A 19,327-nucleotide genomic window follows, 5' to 3' on the forward strand; every position below is an offset into this window, starting at 1 on the left:
ATATCTGTTTATACTTGTAGTTCATACACCTCTGCACATCCTCTACTTAATAATTAAGCCTTAGCTCTGGTGCCAATATTTGTTATAACCTCAGTCTCTGATCTTTTCCAGGGCCAAGACAATCACCTGGTTTTGATCAGCTCCTGACCTTGAGGCTGGAATGATTCCCGTTACTGAGTCATTAGGATCAGCTTCCTTCATTAGTAGTTTCCTCCTTTAAACCAACCCCTGAATTAGATTTAGGTCCTGTTTCCTCCCAACCTTCAGTCATCAATTAATGTCTTTTTCACTGAATATCAGGCCTTGAGCTTTAGACATCCCCTGCAATGTGCTCTATCCAAAGCTCTCCACAGAGTTATTATGAAGCCCTGGGATTTCCTCTGTATGAGACTCAGCCCCTGAGCTTTTCTGTGTGTTGTGTGTATCTCAGGAACCTCATCCAGTGTCAGGTCCTGACCATTTTCTGTGTGATATTCCAGACCACTCTGGTATGTTAATCAGAGGCCTCTTCCTTTTATTCATAGTCCCTGTTTCTTGGCCAGTATAGCAGCATCTGTTCCTTCCACCTGTGCATTTTGCATTGTCTGTTTCACATCCTTAGTCTGTTCATTGGCTGTTTCTCACATCATTTTGGTTTAGATCTCTTGCTGCAGGTAAGAGGGTCAGTTTATGACCATTATTGCTTTCCATACCTTGTATACGCATTACTGACAATTTGACTCATAATTTTTATTTGAGCTTTGCATCCTTTTTTTTGTAAACACAATTGAGATTGCTTGCTTACTTTCTGCTAGTTTTATTATAATTTATATTTTAGCTTATTTTGCTATTTTTATTTTCTAGCAGCATTTTGTGAGGCTTTACATTTCTTACTTCAATCCTAAGCCATTTTATCATGTTTGTCAATAACTTATCATGTTTTTGAAGGGGTGGTGAGTTTGGTCAATCCCAAACTAACTACATATCTTAATACAAGTAAGCTAGATAAAATCTATAACCAACAAAGCATGATTTCTGGTCCAAAAACATAGCTTTGTTAAATATTTTAAGTTTTAAATTAGATTTTAAAACATAGTTTTTAAACATACTTTTTAGTAAATATTTCAAGGCAATCTTTAATCACAAACATGCTTTCCTGTATAAATGGATACATGACCATGTCTCTATTTGGCTGAATCTGCTACCTGAAACAGGTTTTATTGAAGCTGACCAGATCCTGTTCTAACAAATCCCTAGAAAGCATGCTGTCACCTTACCATAAAGAGCCAATGTAGTTTAAAGTTTTGCATTCTTAGATGGACAATGCAGTTGGTAAGAGGTTTTTGGGATATACAAAGTTTTTTTAGTATTATAATGATGCATATTAGCTTGGGAGTTTCATATTATCGGTAAAGTTCTTTATTTAACATAAGTCTCTGCTATGCAGATTGTTTTAAGCACACTGGAGATAATGCCAAATGACAAAATAAAAATGCTGTATAGTGATCTGCAAATAATATCTTGCTGTCTTGTTATTAAGCAGGTACTAATTTTATTGTTGTTTTAGCTGTCTATGCGCCTACCCAGGCAATGAAAGAATGAAGCTATTAAATAGCAGGTACCTGATGAAACTGCATATTGCACATTTGTTGTATTAAAAATGTATTATTCAATCTTGAAACTGTCTTTAAAATGAGCCTCCAAAGTAATTATTTTCTACTAGACTACTAATGATTCACTTTTTAAATTACTCTAACCTCAAGAGTCATTTTTTTGTTAGCAGAAAAGATATTTTGTATTTTTGCCCCTTTGGAAGCCCCAATAGAGCATTTGAATGATATTTTACCCTTGAATTTGTTTTTTCTCTTTACAGCTGTTCAATATTACTGACTGTTTATTAGTCTTAAATGAAACTGCTTTTACAGGGGCCTTTATCCAAAACACTATTCGAGCCAGCTGGTGATCCACCTGCTTTTATGTGTATGCTAGCAGTACTAGACGTCCTGAATCAATTTAACAACTTATATATCTACAAACTTACATCAGTTACCCCAAATGAACTGTTTAGTAAAGTGTTATAATTTATAAAAATCACACAGTAAAATTGAGGTTTCTTCATCAATAAGTGTTCATCATCAAGAAGAATCATCCTGAAGACAATAATTTAACATTACTGAGGAACTTTAAGTGCTAAAGCTAAGTGTTCCCTTTTATGTTTCCACCAGCTGAATATTCTGGAGTACCAAATTTAGGGGTTCATTAGTGCCAATACAAACAATAACACACATTTTTTACCACAAATATGCTAAATGCAGTCTGAACAGAGTATAAACATACAAGGTTTGTTACACTGAGATATGCAATAGATTCACCTAACTGAATTACCTGACAAGCATGATGCATATCTTGTATAAAAGAGCACTGCTGTAAGTTTCCACTGAAAGCTATTAAGGTCCAGCAACAACAAAAGGGCTCACTGCAATGGATCAAACATAGATCTAAAATATCTTTCACACTAACAACATGTGGCAGCACAGGGTGTTGAGTAGTTTGAGCACTAGTCTTTGATTTCACTCAGGCAAGCCTGAAGTAGAACACCTCATTACGGCCTGGTTCATGTGTTTTAACAATTGCTAGCATACAAATGTTGCTTTGAATACACACTACATCACAACCTTTGGCATATTAAGTGCAAATGTTTTCTTTTGAAAAACAGAATAAGTGAATATAGTGGTCCCTTTTCCCCCCGTTGCCTACGACTTTCTTTCTTCACAAACATGTCTGTTAATGGCTCTAGAAGTGAAGTCTGCACAGGATGGCTGTTTAAATACCCTAATTCTTACAATAACAAGAAACTTGAGGCACGGAAATCCAATCCATGGGAAACTGATTGAAAGTTTATTGCATTTAAATGTAGAGCAGGTCTCTGACAGTTGAAGGATTGACGCTCACTGGGGTCTCAGGAAATTTTTTAATAGTTTTTGACTTTACCCCATGTGATTACACCAATATGCTCATAACCTTGGCAGTCATCCTAGTGGCAGAATAGGCCATTTGTGGAAAGTTCATGGACTTATTTGATTGCGGAAAGTATGGAAAAGCTTTAATTTGGTTTTCTGTTAGAGTGGTTTTGAGCTGCCAGGCTGAGGAGAACTTTGCTCTGCTTCTGTGGGCAGGGCGTTCCAGGCCCTTCCTTTGTTTTTGCTAGGCCAATTAGACAGCATGATAACATCTGGTGTGAGAAGACAATGTGGCACCGTTCACATACCCTTAGTGTGTGTCTCAAGCACAGAGCGCCAGAATAGGCAAGCAGGGGAAATTTGAGCAGGAACAGCATATGGCTTCAGCCACTCTGTTATAGCTGAATAACCCTCTCACAGTCTCACTTCTTTTCTCCCTCCCCCCATTTCTGTCTCATGCTTGTAGTAAGAGATGTGCATAGAAAGTTATCCAGCCAAGGTAAATAGGAGTATTGGGAGATCTAAGAAGAGTAGAGAGAAATGAGTGAGCAAAGTTCTAATTTGATTAAAATGGTATTCAGTCTTGTTAGAACTGAAGGATTTTAGTGCAACTACATGTGAGTGTACAGTGTACAGTGTGATATCGTTAAAAAAGAAATGTTACTTCGTTCTACCTTTAAGAGTGTAAACTATATTGGAAAAAGTATTATTGGGGTAAAAGGAATTTGATATCACCATTAAATGTAGCCATGAACACATGCTGTTTGCATTCAAGAATATAGAATGATCTCTCTGTCATTTCTATGCAACGGTTCTGTCAGAGCACAGGAGCATGAAATGTGTTCAGCTAGGTGCGTAACTACATCAGGTCAGTAATTTGCAAATCAATCACAAAATGGATGAAAGACAAATGTAAAAGCTTGACCAGACTAACAGTCACCATGCACCTCTGGTCACCCGTGGCTGAGTGAACAAATTGCTCTTTTAATGAAGAGCACTCATTCCAGACTGTTAAAGTGCAGAAGCAAAAACCTGCCCAATGAAAATATTGTGGATTAATATGTACAGATGGAGTTCTGAAGCACGGGACATTAGATAATTCTGAGTTATTTTAAGATACAATTTTCAAGCCATTTAACTTTCAAGCTACTGAGCAGAAGTGTTACTTCTGTACGTTCCCAAGAGGGTGCTCTTTCAGAAAGCGTCATTGTGGAGTTAATCATAACATAATATTTTATGGTAAGTCAACCCGATACTCAACGTCCCAAGAAAGTGGGAGTAAAAATGGCAGGCCAATTTTTAACGTTATTCAATCTTTTATATACATACAGATGGCTTCTGAACAAATGACTGCATAAAGTGCAAACAGCGTGATAAATTGAAGATTATTTAATTTCATAAAGCACTGTCTAATTATTCTGACATTTTGAAATGTGAAATGCTTCGAACCTACTGTTTTGGAAAAGAGCAAAATGATTAACCATCAACTACTGAGTTACACGTTACGCTGGAGTCAGCACTTATATCTCATATACAGCGAGCAGATGAACATTAAGAGTTCATTTAGAGCAGTCAGACCTTTGTGAACTACAGGCAGAACAGTGAACCTCCACTGGGTGGCTGAAGGTCACATCCTTTCCCTGCTGTTCCAGTTACTTTAGAGCTATATCGTTCTCTTACCTTGGCGAATGCTAAAAGATAAGTGTGCTCCTGGCTTGTGCAGGCTGTCTGACCATATGGCCACATTCATCATGTATCAGCTCTCATTAAAGTAGCCGTCATTAGGTGCTGGGGCTCTGCTGGATGCGGTTGCCCACACCTGACAGCCTCTTTCTTCTCACCTGGAATCTGCATCATAACCAGCCTGTCACAGCAATGCAGAGGCAGTGTTTCTACTGCACAAACAGCCTTCCAGCTGCCTGATCAGCAAACACAATAATCAGATTTAGTGCAAAACAACCCCTTCTGTACACCTGTTACAAAAACAATCTCATTATCCAAGTGTGTCCTTAAAAGACCCATCTAGAATATAGGAGTTTATCTGTAGGAGAAAAATGTGTTAAGACTGATATGGCTAGAGATTGAAATGCACCAGTCATCTAAATATGCCACTAATCTCCGGAGCAGATCATATGTCGACACACTACTTGTTTAGTCTTGTCGGGGGTTTCTAGACCATGCTGCTTATCTCTGCGTGACTCTCATGTGACCTGTCCTGCCCACGCCTCTGCAAGTGTGTACAGTACTTGGCAGAAGCAGTGACTTACCATGCGGTAAAAGGTGACAGAATCAGAGGGTTGCCTCAGCTTGCCAGCAGATTGCAGATTTCATTTGCATTGTTTCCTTGTTAGCATCCATCAATCTTGGATAACTATCGGCTTTGTATAATCATGAAACGGGATTTCCCTCCTCATATATTACTGTGTAAGACATATTTACAGAATGCAATGTTTTCTTGATCTTTGGTTCTCTCTTTTAATTCTCTTTTCATGTTTTTAAATTGGTTTGGGAGGGTAAAATCATGCCACAGTATAGATTATGTAGAGAATCAATTGGTGGATAATCCTTAATAAATTATGTGATAATTTTTTTTTTTTATGTAATATCAGTGTTTCCAGGTGTACTAAAATGTAGTAATATAACACATTTAAACTAGTCTGCAGTTTCACTTCTTCAGATAAAGGCAGAATTTGCTAATTGTAATAATAAAAGAGTTTGATTTAGAAAGTTGGCACTGATAATCTCAACTTCTGCTAGCAGAGGTGTTGCTGAGGGATTGTTCTTTTTGTCTATAACAGCTTCAAGTGACAAAACCCCTTTAAGCTCATGGAGAAATAGTCAGAAAAATGTATCTAATGACAAATTATTAACCTTTAAGTTTCCATACATACATATAATTATTATGAACTTGAAATTGTGTTAAAAAATATATATTACAGAAAAAAGAACTTATTTTTTATAGCGTAGATTAATATCCATACAGATCTATATGTGCGTCTAAAGGAAAGAAATTGTTTGAGGTGGAACATACATATTCTTCCTAGAAAAGACTTATGACAACTAATATGATGAGAAGGTGTTTATCTTAACTACATTAACTGTCCTTACCTGGTCAAGGTAGTGGTGGATCCAAAGCCTATTTTTTTTTGGAACACTAGACAGAAGGTTGGAATACACCCCCGACTTAATGCAATGAAATATTTGCAAAGCTGGGTGACAATAACCTGGTATAAAAATGAAACTCAAGGCTCTAAAGCTATAAGGAACCAACACTACCAGCTCATTTACAATACCCCAAGTCTATAAATTATTTATTTATTGTTTGTATTTAAATGTGGCATGACATACTGTATTTCACTGAAGGACATGCTGTAATGTGCTACTGTACACCCACAGTACTGGCTGTTATTTTGTTCATCTTATGGAGATGAATTTTACTTTGTTGAACTCTTTTGTGCTGCATTTGAGTAAACTGATCCACTGAAGTCTGCCTCGCTTCCTCAGGGAATAAGCTGTTTCTTGGCATTTCCATTATTTAAACTGATTTTTTCAAAACCACAGCTACTTGGTATTTTAGTATTAAATAAAGAATGTGTTTAAAACAATTAGAAAGTATTTGATGCAACAACAATGAAATAATTATTTATTTAAAATATGTAATTTGCATACTGATAAAATCATGTGTGCAATAGCTTGGACTAGAGTCTGTCATTCTGCCAAAAAAAAAAAAAAAAGTTTCACTTTCAGAACAATGGATGCTTTTGTCATTTGCTGTGCTCTGGCATCATCTTTGGCCTCTGCATTACATGTGCTTTTGCCTCTGAGCTACACAGAACATGATGTTATTGTACAACATGAGCTAATTGTTCCTGGGACTTGGTCTTGGCAGTTGCTGTGATTCTATGATCCAGCAAGAGGCCCTTAATGAAGACTTACGAGAGAAGAGATAGCTCATAGTGATGTGAGAGCGTGGGTGTTAGGAACTAAATCTACAGTTAAAGCCAGACTATGTTTAGGGCTTTTGGCTAATAATATACCTCAAGTTCTGCTATGGATATACACCATTACAGCTGCTGTGTACAGTCATTGATGAAAATGACTCCATTTTAATCATAGTACAGACCTGTCCTTTTGATGATACCTTATAAAAGACCAGTGAGGTACTGTAGGAAATAAATTTGGGTCATTTGCATTTTTATGTGTGAACTTTCTTTTCCTTCTGGGACATTAAAGCACAATTTTTATTGTTGCTGAAACATTAACAAGAGTGATCTTTTAGTCAAATGACAAGTGGCATTTAATGAGTTTGGGTGTGTGTGTGTGTGTAAACTGACCATGTGTCTATGTGTAGCTTTATGTAATAATAACTAACTATAGGCAATAAAATAGTTTAACCAAAATAAGCATAAAAAGACTTTGAAAGCTAATATGGTAACTTGAGAAATAGACCAGTGGGATCTAAAATAATTCATCTGAATTTCTACCCCCTTTTTTTTAAGAGACATTCAGTATACTTTTGAAATATCATCCAAAAGTGGAACAGGTTTTTTAACTGAATCCCAGAAACAATAAGGTTCAGTTAACTGAGTCATGTAATAAATGCAATATTTGTAGCTAGCAGGAGTGTTGTTAATTTGATTTAAATTCATTGTATTCAATTATGGATGATCTAATTAAAAAAAAATGCTGAAAGTCTGTATGCAGTGAAACCCAAACAGCATTTTAAGTTGATTTTTCATCTAAGAAAAATTATACAATAAGTCATTATCAAAGCAATTATTAATGGGTGTATATTCAGGTTCAATATTAACAAAAACCTTTAGCATTACATCCAGTGTGTGTTCCAGGGATGAGTTCTGGATCCACTGTAACCTATCTAGGGTAAAGCAGTTGCTGATATTGAACTTGGCAATTCCCTCCCACTAACAAACTCTCCCCTATAACATGACAGCTTCTGACTGGGAAAGCTAGCACGTGTTTTCTCCAAGACATGCCAGTGATGCCAGGCAGCACATGTTTTCACACTGCCACATTACAGTGCAGCTGAACACACTCAGAGGAAAGCATTAGCAGCCATCTTCCGCATTTATGGGCTCACAGATGGCTGCAATTGGCTAGTTTCTCTCTGTTTGACAGGGGAAGAATAAAATCATTCCTCCCACCCAGATTGTATGGCCAATTTTGCTCTCTTGGACTACTTTACTATGGATGGCTGTGGCATTGTTATGATCTCTGAAAGCACTGCTCAGGGGCTCACCTACTTAAATTGACATTTTTCACCAACTATTTGCAACAAACAAATAGAAATACTCACTTTTCATTATTAAGAATGAATCTGATGTAGGTTTAGGTCATGAAACGCAAGTCAGATAAAATCGTTAGTAGAGCTATCCGAGAATGCTCTTCATCCAGTGTCTTTATGTCAACTGAACAATGTGTAGCATATACCAGTGTATAGCAATGTAAGGAAGTAAAATCTATAAATCTATAGTTACATTTATATAGGTGTCTGAAACATGGATCAAACAGACAACAAAAAACACACACCCATGAAGGAGCAGAGTGTAACATGTGCAGAGAGTCCTAAGGCCAAGACTGTGATTAGGGGAAATTAGTTTTGTTTCTAAGGACCATCTGGAAACCACACTGTCTTTCTAATTTGTCTTTATTTCTTTCTCTCTTGCACACAATACCCCAAAATGCACATACTATACACACACATACACGCACACACATTTGCACATACAAACACACAAAATCGCTAAAGGCTGTAGCATGTGGCCTGGCAATAGAAGCAGGAAGTCTCACTGTTAGGCAGGAAAATGTGGCAGCAGTTGTGTATTATTCTCTTTTTGATAATTGTAACATCTGCAGCCATAGTGACTTTAGCACAGCTTCTTTTCCTCAGCATCTCCCTGGAAGCAGCCCACACTTGCTTTCAAACTTCCATTAAATCCGGTTTGAACAGACCAGACTGTTCATCTCCTCATTTTTTTCTTTACCAGGAAGTAAGTGTTAGTCCAAAAAATCTATGCGAAAATAGAGGAATGGGAGAACAAAGAAATGAAGGATTAGATGAAAGTCCACTGAATGAACCTACTATTGATGGCTCTTCTTGTGAAGAATGTGTTGGAGCTAAGAGTGGGAAGGTGCTCAAACCTTCAGTGACATTAATTAGCAATTCCCATGGATCCAGTTTTCATTTTGATGTTAATAATGTCATTAAACTTTCTAGCTCATCTTGTTTGAGTGTGAGGAGGTTTGGGCCAAATGAAAAGAGAAACAAGGACACTCCAGAGTTTCAGAAGACAATGAAGATCCAGTCAAAGGAGCCAGGATAATGTAGTCCTTTTGGCAAACATTCTGGGAAACCCAACTGCCTTCAATTTCTCAAACAATTTAATAGCTATCTTTGACCCTTAATTAGAATAAAAAACCAATGAAATTTAAGAAGCAATTTAATTATTGAGATATACCAGGAGGTATTAGCTTAGTGGTTAAGACATTGAAGTTTGGATGTGATGGTCATGAGTTCAAATCCCAAACAAACCAAGGTGCCACTCCTGAGCCCCTGAGCAAGGCTCTTAACCTCATAGCTGCTCAGTATAAATGAGATAAATGTGTCGCTCTGGATAAGGGCGTCTCCCAAATGGCATAAATGTACCTGTAAATATTGCCAGCCTATGTTTCTATGTTTTGTTTTGCCCAGTGAAATGTTTCTATGTTTTCACGTGTTTGACCTAGGACTCTTTAATTCATTTATGATTGTTTGCTGCTTGCGACCACCTTTGCCTGTTTTTCGGATTACCATTTGTCTTTCCTCGGATTTATCTCTCTTTAATAAAGCCAGCATTTAGATCCTTATGTCTGTCTCCATGCCCGTCATGCCAAATCAACCCCGTGCTACAAATAATAAGTCCTAAATGATTGTCTATTGTAAGCGTTAACTCTTTAACTTGAAATTCAGATTGAGTGGATATAACACAACCCACACACAACCTTTCATACTTCAGAATTTGGTAAAATTGAAAATGATGCAAAGTGTATAAAAATGATAGGATAAAAACAAGATCATTGTAAATATTACAGAAATTATTTTTTACAGTAACCTGGCTGCATAGTGTGTGCACATTATTTTATAATAGGGCGTTCATTGCTCATGGCCAAGCATATTCATGATACATCGATGGAGTAATTCTGATTAAAACTAAATAAAGATCAGAGGTTTATGTACTCAGGCTTTTCTTAGTTCTTACTGTAGTTTCATCAAACGGTTAAATCCATAGTTTACAAAGAGCTGAAAAAGCATTTATGGGATTTCATCAAGGTTTAAATCAGAAAAAGGAATACAGAATAATTTACAATACATGGCTATACTATGTAACATTGTGAAATATATTAATATATCAATAGGTTAAGTAAATGGGGCATCACAGTGATATTAACAAGAACAGGGTGTCCATTTAAAAACTGGTGAAAGACCTCTAGAAGAAGATCAAATTTTTTAATCCAGGATTTAGGATCTAAATCCTGCTGAAACCCACTTTCTATTTGCTGCATTAAAGTGAAGGTAGACACAGATCTGACCTTTTTTTCAAATCCTGTTTTAATTTTTTACAATGAAATTTTGCTTTCTTTTTGCATATACACTGAATCTCCAAGTAAATAAAAGTAACATGTTTCATTTCAACAAAATATGACAATTTTAAGGGTTTTCCGGAGCTGTCATACATGCAACACATTTAAATAAATAATAATATTACACAACCACTCTTAGGACAGGATGTGCTCAGTATAGCTCATGTTTTGTTTATCCTGGGTAGGAGATATTTTGCCTACACTTTTTATGCCAAAATATTCTGACTGTACAGTCCGGGTGAAAAGAAGAATATTGATGCATGATTAGGCTTGAAAAACACAGTATGTCTAGAATAAAAACTCTAACAATTGCAAATTTTCTGTTAGTCCTCCGTCAGCTCTGACAGGCCAACTATACACCACAAGAGCTTTTTTCAGAACGATAATAATTCATCTTGTTTGTTTTCTGCAGCATTTCAAAAGTAGGACATTGGTGTAATGGGCAAATGCCCAAGCTCAGCACATGCTAGCCTAAACATTTTTGTGTGCTTCCTTTATAGCTCTGACAGGGCAGCTGCTTTAGATGACAAAACTCTCGTTGGAGAACATGTCTATTGATGTAAAATGAGGACCATGTGAAACAGTGAGCGAATGTTCTCTGATTGTCAGCTCAAAGATTTTTTTTTGTTCTTGCTAGATGTTTCTCAGGGTGTCGTCTCATTCAGAGTAATTACAGACCAGTGAACATTTCACGATCAGTAAGACTGAGGATATAATTGGAAAGTATGTTCTTTTTGAGTGTCTATGTGCTTCTCTTTGCACTGAATAGCATCCACCATGCTGGGACTTTCTTTGATAGCCTGATTGCAATTAAGTTTAAAAAAAGAGAGCTTCATGAAATACAGCACAATTGAGCCCCTTCAGTCATACTCAGGGGGACTAGTGAGGCTACATCTTCAACACCTGCATGTTGTCTAACCCTTACAGGATCCCCAGGTCTAGAGAAACTGATGGGGGGGGTTTGACGCTTGAAAGAAATTGCACCAAGTAAAAGCAGCAGTAGTTAATTAACCCGAATCCTGTTGATAATATGCTTCCCAGTAATCTCTCAGTCATCATTATCACAACATCATATTAATTGTCTAGTTTCAAAATGTCAAAACCAACATGGTTTTGCTTTAAATACAGATTACTGGCTTTGAATCGCCATTCTTTATTAGAACAGCCATGCCATGAAGCAGATAGGCAGATGCAAGTGCAGATCATCTATTCATAGTGCACACGTAAAACTCAAAGGCAACAAAACTAAACGTGAAAATGGACAACTGTGAGCATTAGACACAATGCATGGAAGACACCAACAGTCATGGAGGACAAAAGTGAGACCAAATGTGAGGTGCGAGATGAGACTTAAATACATGCGCTAATTATGTGATTCAGCTGCAGTCATATGACATGAAGCATGGAGGTAGAGAGGCTGATGGGAAATAAAGTCCATAGCTACAGTCTGTGCATCTGAACTAAGTAGCTTTTAAATAATTTAGTAAAATTAATAATTTCTTCTTTTTGCACTTTTTAAGCCAGAATGAAATGGAAGTTTAGAGTTGAACTGGGTCTCCCAATTATAAGGAAATTTAGACATACTATAAATCTTTGACATCTGAGGTTACATATAATATGATATTTCCATATGTTTATTATAATACAAATTATTTAAAAATCATGTAATATTAGGATTAAAACGATGACTTCCTTTATAATCTGAGCATAATTGCACAAAGCAGTGTGGTCTCGTAGCTCCAGGGTAGGTTGACTGGTTAAACATAATTACCAATATTTGTAAACATGTGGCACGACGTGTGCATTGTTGTCCTGTTCATGTTGTATTCCCATTTCAATACCCAGTATTCCCAGCATCATCTCTGGATCCACTGTGACCCTAAACAGGATAATTAAAGCATTTAATGGTAGTGAGTGTGATAATGTTACACTTTGACTTAAAAAAAATGTCTGTGTGTTTGTACGTTGCTCTGGATAAGGGCGTCTGCTAAATACCCAAATGTAAATGTAACTGTTTCCAGATCACATTTGTAGACTGCAAATCAATCAATTAAATTATTTCAGTGTCTTTTTTTTACATTTAAACAATCAAATTACTTACAGTATAGACAATTTTTTTTAGCTTATATACAATACATGATAATGTTAAAAGATAATACAGGATAATTGAATCTATGAATTGATTCATGAAGTACACCATGACTAATGACTGGGTGGCTGGCTCATTAAACAATGCTGTAGGTAATGTATTACATTTGGTAAAAGGGCTTAAAGGAAAAACATTATCATTTTTACAAAAACATTATACAAAATCATACTTCAGTGAATAAGTAGTTACTCTGTGTTTTAGTACACACCACCCTTCAGTAATTTATGGAGCATGGCTAGATATGTAACAGCAAAAACAGCCATATGACTAAAGTACGTTAACATAAAAAATTTATTGTTTGACATTTTTCCGGACATTTGTACAGTGTACTTCTTTGGCTGAATATGTATAACGTTTTTTTTTTAATTTATTCTGCATAGAAATTAATGTAAGACCAAGCTTTATTCCAGTGTTTAATAAACAAGCAAGACAGGCTGATATCATATCGATCTGGTACACAATATCCAAATGAGTTTAGCCCAAACCACAAAATATTGATGATTTGGCACTGGCAGCTCCATTTTCAAGCCTGATGGCTGAATGCCCTTTTAAGATCGTAAAATTAACACAAATGTAATTCCATTTAAACCTCTCATTACATTAAAAAATAATAATAGTACCCTTTCAGTGTTATATTAATTGGCCAGATTTAGCCATCTCCAAAACTACTCATGATATTTCTATTCTTTACATTCATCTAATAGGTAATTTCCAGTGGCCCATTTCAGCTTGTATCGAACCAATTCAAGAATAACAAAGCATTAAGCATTGCATTAACGCTCTTACTTCTTGTTGTAAATAGAGCCATGGAGAGCATTCATTGCTAAGTTGAGGGATGCATTTACACGATCATTATCCAGAACAAACAAGACAAAGCAGTTATAAATTCTGCCGTGATATGAGAGCTGTAATGACAGCCCTAAGATAAACAGACAACTCTCACTCTTTCTCAAATACCCAGTGAAAATATCTTATTACAATTGCAAAAAAAATCTATATGTTAAAAATCCTCTAGACCTTCCCTGAGGCAAAGTCAATATATAGAAATAAAAATAAACCATGAGATTGGTGCATTTATTTTGTATCTCAAATAGTCTTTAATTTGCTGTTTTTTCTGCTCCCATCATGCAAACATTGTTGGTCATCATATTCTCTTTAGTAAGTTTTGAAAGTGTGTGTGATTCTTTTGTTCACATGTTTATTAGGTTTTGTCAAATGCATGTGGTGAAGTCAGGAAAGGTAGGGCCAACTTTTACCCTTTCATGAAACTATGCGGTATGTTAAAACAAACACCCTAACCAGAGCTGTGTTTCACTGCTACCTGTCATGAAACACTTACTGCTGATTAGTCTGACATTATCAAATAAGCTGACTAAATAAATCAGTATAAAAAGTATAATGCCTTGCAATCACATCTAATTGGCTACATAAAAAAGGATTATATAAATTTACTCTAGTTCAGATCTTCCACGAGCTTTATAGTTATGAAATTAAATTTATTTTCTGATGTGGCACAGAGATGGGAAGAAACAAAGTACAAATAGTTTGTTACTGTACTTAAGTAGTACAACTTTTTACTTTTACTCATTACATTTTTCACACAATTATCTGTACTTTTAACTTCTTACATTTTCACAACAGACTAATTACTTTAGTTTTAATCTATTTGGTGAAATGTCAATATTCTTTCTTCTCATTGCACACCGTTTTCAGCCCAACAACCGATTTTCTGTCATTGCGTGGCTTTTCAATCCACTGGTGTATCATTTCCCGGCTCCACACACCACACCACTAGTTTACGAAGCAAACAAAGAGCAAGGCAGGAAGGCAACAAGAAGTATGGGGTTAACTTGGATGAGACAGAGGAAGTCAGCGATGTTTACATCGCTGACTTCCTCTGTCTCATCCAAGTTAACCCCATACTTCTTGTTTATGATCACCTGATCATAATCTTTTCTTTGCTTGTGTTCTATATGGTGGATAACTCCGCCATTATGGTTGCAAAAGCCAGTGTACTCTTAGTGCCAGTCCCAAGCCCGGATTAATGGGGAGGGTCAAATATGCGGATTACAAATCAGAATTTCATACCGGATCGGTCGAGGTCCGGGTTACCAACGACCGCCACAGGTATTGTTAGCCAACAGGGTAAAGGTGGAAATTGGGCTACTGTTGGCCAAAGGAGGAGAAGGAGAGGAGGAAGACATCTACAGAGATGGCAGGAAAAGGAGAAGTGTAGGAGATTGGAGATCAGGGTGGGTGATTTAAATGCCGGTATTATGACTGGTAAAGGAAGAGATGCAGCTGATATGATGGAGAGAAGAAAGGTAGATATGTTCAAACCGTTCGTTCATGGTGTGGATATAAAAAAATGGTGTAGGGGTGATTCTGAAGGAAGAGTACAATAAGAGTGTATTGGAGGTAAAGAGAGTTTCTGATAGAGTGATGAACATGAAGCTGGAATTTAAAGGGGTGATGATAAGTGTCATCAGTGTCTATGCTCCACAAGTGGGTTGTGAGATGGAGGAGAAGGAAAGATTCTGGGGTGAGTTAAATGAAGTGGTATCTAGGAAAGAATTATTGGTGATTAGGGCAGACTTCAGGTGGTGGAGGTGATGAGGAGGTGATGGTAGGGATGGCTTAAAGGAGAGGAATGTGAAAGGGCAGATGGTGGTACATTTTGCTAAAAGGATGGAAATGGCAGTGGTAAATACTTATTTTAAAAAGAAGGAGGATCATAGGGTGATGTATAAGAGTGGAGGAAGGTGCACACAGGTGGACTATGTTCTTTACAGGATATGCAACCTGAAAGAGATTGGAGACTGTGAGGTGTTAGCATGGAACAGTGTAGCTAGACAGCATCGGATGGTGGTCTGTAGGATGGCTTTGGAGGTGAAGAAGAAGAGGAGAAGACTAAGGACTAAAAGAAGAATATGATAGTGGAAAATGAAGGAGGAAGACTAATGTGACATTCAAGGAAGAGGTCAGACAGCGGCTCATTGGTGGTAAAGAGGTGCTGGATGATTGGGCAACTACTGCAGAGGTGATAAGGGAGACATCTAAAAGGATACTTGGTGTGACATCTGGAAATAGAAAGGAAGATAAAAAGACATGGTGGTGGAAAACTGCAGGAAAGCATAAGGAGAAAGAGATTGGCAAAACAAAATTGGTATCGACAGAGTGATGAGAAAAGTAGGCAGGAGTACAAGGAGATGCGGCAGCAGGTGAAGAGGGATGTGGCGAAAGCAAAGGAAAAGGCATATGAGGAGCTGTATGAGAATTTGTGCACTAAGGAAGGAGAAAAGGATGTATACCGATTGGCGAGGCAGAGGGACCGAGCTAGGAAGGATGCGCTGCAAGTTAGAGAAATAAAGAATGGAGATGGAAATGTGTTGACTAGTGAGGAGAGTGTGTTAAGAAGGTGGTATTTTGAGCAGCTGATGAATGAGGAAAATGGGAGAGAAAGAAGGGTGGATGATGTGAAAATGGTTAAGCAGGAAGTGGATAGGATTGGTAAGAAGAAAGTGAGAGCAGCGATTAAGAGGATGGACAGTGGAAAGTTGGTTAGACCAGATGACATACTAATAGAAGCATGGAGATGTTTAGGAGAGATGGCAGTGGAGTTTTTATCTAGATTCTTAAACAAAATATTGGAGAAGGAGTGTGCTGGTACCAATTTTTAGGAATAAGGGAGATGTACAGACTTGCAGTAACTACAGGGGAATTTAAGTTGTTCAGTCACCATGACGTTATGGGAAAGAGTAGTGGAAGCCAGGCTGAGAGAAGGGATGACCATCTGTGAGCAAAAGTATTGTTTCATTCTGAGGAAGAGTACTACAGATGCATTATTTGTTTTGAGAATGTTGGTGGAGAAGTATAGTATGGGGCAGAAGCAGTTGCATTGTGTGTTTGTGGATTTCGAGAAAGCGTAGGACAGGGTGCCAGGAGAGGAGTTGTGGTATTGTATGAGGAAGTCAGGTGTGTCAGAGAAGGATGTGAAGGTTTTGCAGGACATGTATGAGGACAGTGTGACAGCAGTGAAGTGTGCAGTAGGAACGACAGACTGGTTCAAGGTGAAGGTTCTGAGCCCTTTTCTGTTTTCAGTGGTGATGGACAGGTTGACGAACAAGGTCAGACAGAAGTCTTCATGGACTATAATGTTTGCGGAGTAGGGAGCAGGTAGAGAAGAGCCTGGAGAGGTGGAGTTATGCACAGGAGAGAAGGGTAATGAAAGTCAATAGGAGTAAGACAGAGTAAATGTGTGTGAATGAGAGGGAGGGCAGTGGAGTGGTGTGGTTGCAGAGAGAAGAAGTGGTTAGGGTGGAGGAGTTCAGGTACCTGGGGTAAACAGTGCAAAGTAATAGAGAGTGTGTTAGAGAAGTGAAGAAAAGAGTGCAGGCAGGGTGGAGTGGGTGAAGAAGAGTGGCAGGAGTGGCAGAGAGATGACCTCCAGAGTAGACTACTGTAATGCATTACTAGGTGGATGTCCTGCATCATTAATAAACAAGCTACAGTTTATCCAGAATGCAGCAGCCTAAATTCTCACAAGGTCGAGAAAATATGACCATATAGACCCAATCTTATCATCCCTTATCAATTTTGAATCAACTACAAACTACTTGTTCTTACTTACAAAACACTAAGTGGTTCAGCTCCCAATTATCTTTCAAGTCTTCTAACACGCTACAATCCGTCACGCTTCCTGAGATTTCAAAACTCCGAACTTCTAGTAATTCTTAGAATAGCAAAGTCCACTAAAGGCAGTTGAGCATTCTCATATTTAGCGCCTAAACTTTGGTCAGGTCTTCCTGACAGTGTTTGTGGCTCAGACACACTCTCCCAGTTTAAGTGCAGATTAAAAACATCTTTTTAGCAAAGCCTACACATAACACGTCTCACATCATAACCTTGTGCTCCAGAACATATGATCACATGCACATTATCAACCTGTGCTGTTAATATCATGAACAGCAGCTATGCTAATTCCTCTCCACTGCTTCTCTTTCTCTATCCATCTCGAGGAATCTTGAGGTTGCTCGAGCACCAATCACGTCCTACCTTATGAAGATCCACCTTTAAAGAAGTAGATGCCGACCCCGCAAACATCCCGAACCATCTAGAGACGTACCAGTGCCAATTAGAGTTTTGACATTGGACCTCTTTGAGTGTTTAAAAGCTCTGGCATGGAGAAGCTGGTGTTGGATCTATGATGATTGCAAATCTTGAGCTATTTTATGAGTTTCTCAGTAGCTCCTAGTTTTATAACCACAAATGACTGTAAAAGACTGTAAAAAGATAATTACTCATAATCTTACATTTCAGTGCTTATGTTAGTTCTCACTCTCCAGTCTTCTGTATTGTTTAAAGTCTATAATCACACTCTTGATGTCACCCAAATGAGGATGGGTTCCCCTTTTGAGTCTGGTTCCTCTGAAGGTTTCTTCCTCATAACATCTAAGGGAGTTTTTCCTTGCCACAGTAGCCATGGCTTCACATAACGTATGCATACAATAAAGCGGTGTTACTTGATTTAATTTGGGTCCTCACATCCCCGGTTCAACGGGATGTGTCCCACCCTGGTGGGACCCAAGCAGGCTCTGGTCCTGGAACAGGAAGTGCGCACCCTCCTAAGGAAAGGGGCCATCAAGGTCCCTTAGTCAGAAAATCAGGCTTCTACAGCCAGTACTTCGTTGTTGCGAAGAGGTCATGTCTCAGATCAAGTCCGAGGACTGGTTTGTCGCAATAGATCTAAGGGACACCTATTTCCACATAGTCATCCTTCCCGCTCACAGGAGGTTCGTGAGGTTTGCTTTAGGGCGAAGCTTACCAATATCGGGTCCTCCCGTTCGGACTAGCACTCTCACCCAACACCTTCACAAAGTGCATCGTTGTGGCTCTAGCCCTGCTACAGCTTCTGGGCATCTAAACTGGTGGTTCTAAACTATATCGATGACTGGTTGATATTAGCTCGATTAGAGCTTCAGGTGGTCTGGCATCGAGATGTCGTTCTTGCCTGTATGAAAGAGCTGGGGATAAGTCTAAATGCAAGGAAGAGTGTGGTTTCTCCAGTGCATAGAACCACCTTCTTGGGCGTAGTGTGGAACTCGACCGTGTTGTGGGCACAACTGTCTCCCGCCCAGATCGGAGCTATCTTCACAGCAGTCGGTAGAGTAAGAGAAGGCCAGTCACTTACTGTAAAGCAGTTCCAGAGGCTGCTGGGTTTTAATGGCAGCAGCATCAAACATGATCTCTTGGCCTCCTCCCTTCGAGGCTTAGATAGATGGAAAGAACCTACATTCCTGTCTCAGGGCCCCGTCCTGGGAGCTCCTTGTCATTGCGTAACGCTAACAACAGATGCATCTCTCACGGGGTGGGGAGCTGTCATGAGTGGCCACTCCGCCCAAGGTTGGTGGAACAAGCTAATTCTTTCATGGCACAGAAACTGCCTGGAGATGATGGCTGTGTTTTTGGCTCTAAAGCACTTCCTCCGAGACCTAAGAAATCGGAATATGCTGGTCCGTACAGACAAAACCGTGGTTCACTCGAGGGACCTCCTTGGAAATTTTATTTATACACACATAGAAACAAAACGCTGTGCTTTTGT

At 38.3% G+C, this 19,327-nt stretch overlaps 1 protein-coding gene across 2 annotated transcripts in view; it reads left to right on the forward strand.

The window, feature by feature from the left end:
- The first annotated feature begins 311 nt into the window (after positions 1-311).
- rbms3 (RNA binding motif, single stranded interacting protein) overlaps positions 312-19,327 on the forward strand; it is a 183,484-nt gene continuing 164,468 nt past the window's right edge. For both annotated transcript variants that reach the window (XM_046846545.1, XM_046846546.1), the window contains exon 1: positions 312-488. In XM_046846545.1, the coding sequence (XP_046702501.1) occupies positions 327-488 (162 nt within the window). In that variant the 5' untranslated portion in view covers positions 312-326. The remainder of the gene's footprint in view (positions 489-19,327) is intronic.

Source organism: Silurus meridionalis, chromosome 4 (assembly GCF_014805685.1).
Source record: "Silurus meridionalis isolate SWU-2019-XX chromosome 4, ASM1480568v1, whole genome shotgun sequence".
NCBI lineage: Eukaryota > Metazoa > Chordata > Actinopteri > Siluriformes > Siluridae > Silurus > Silurus meridionalis.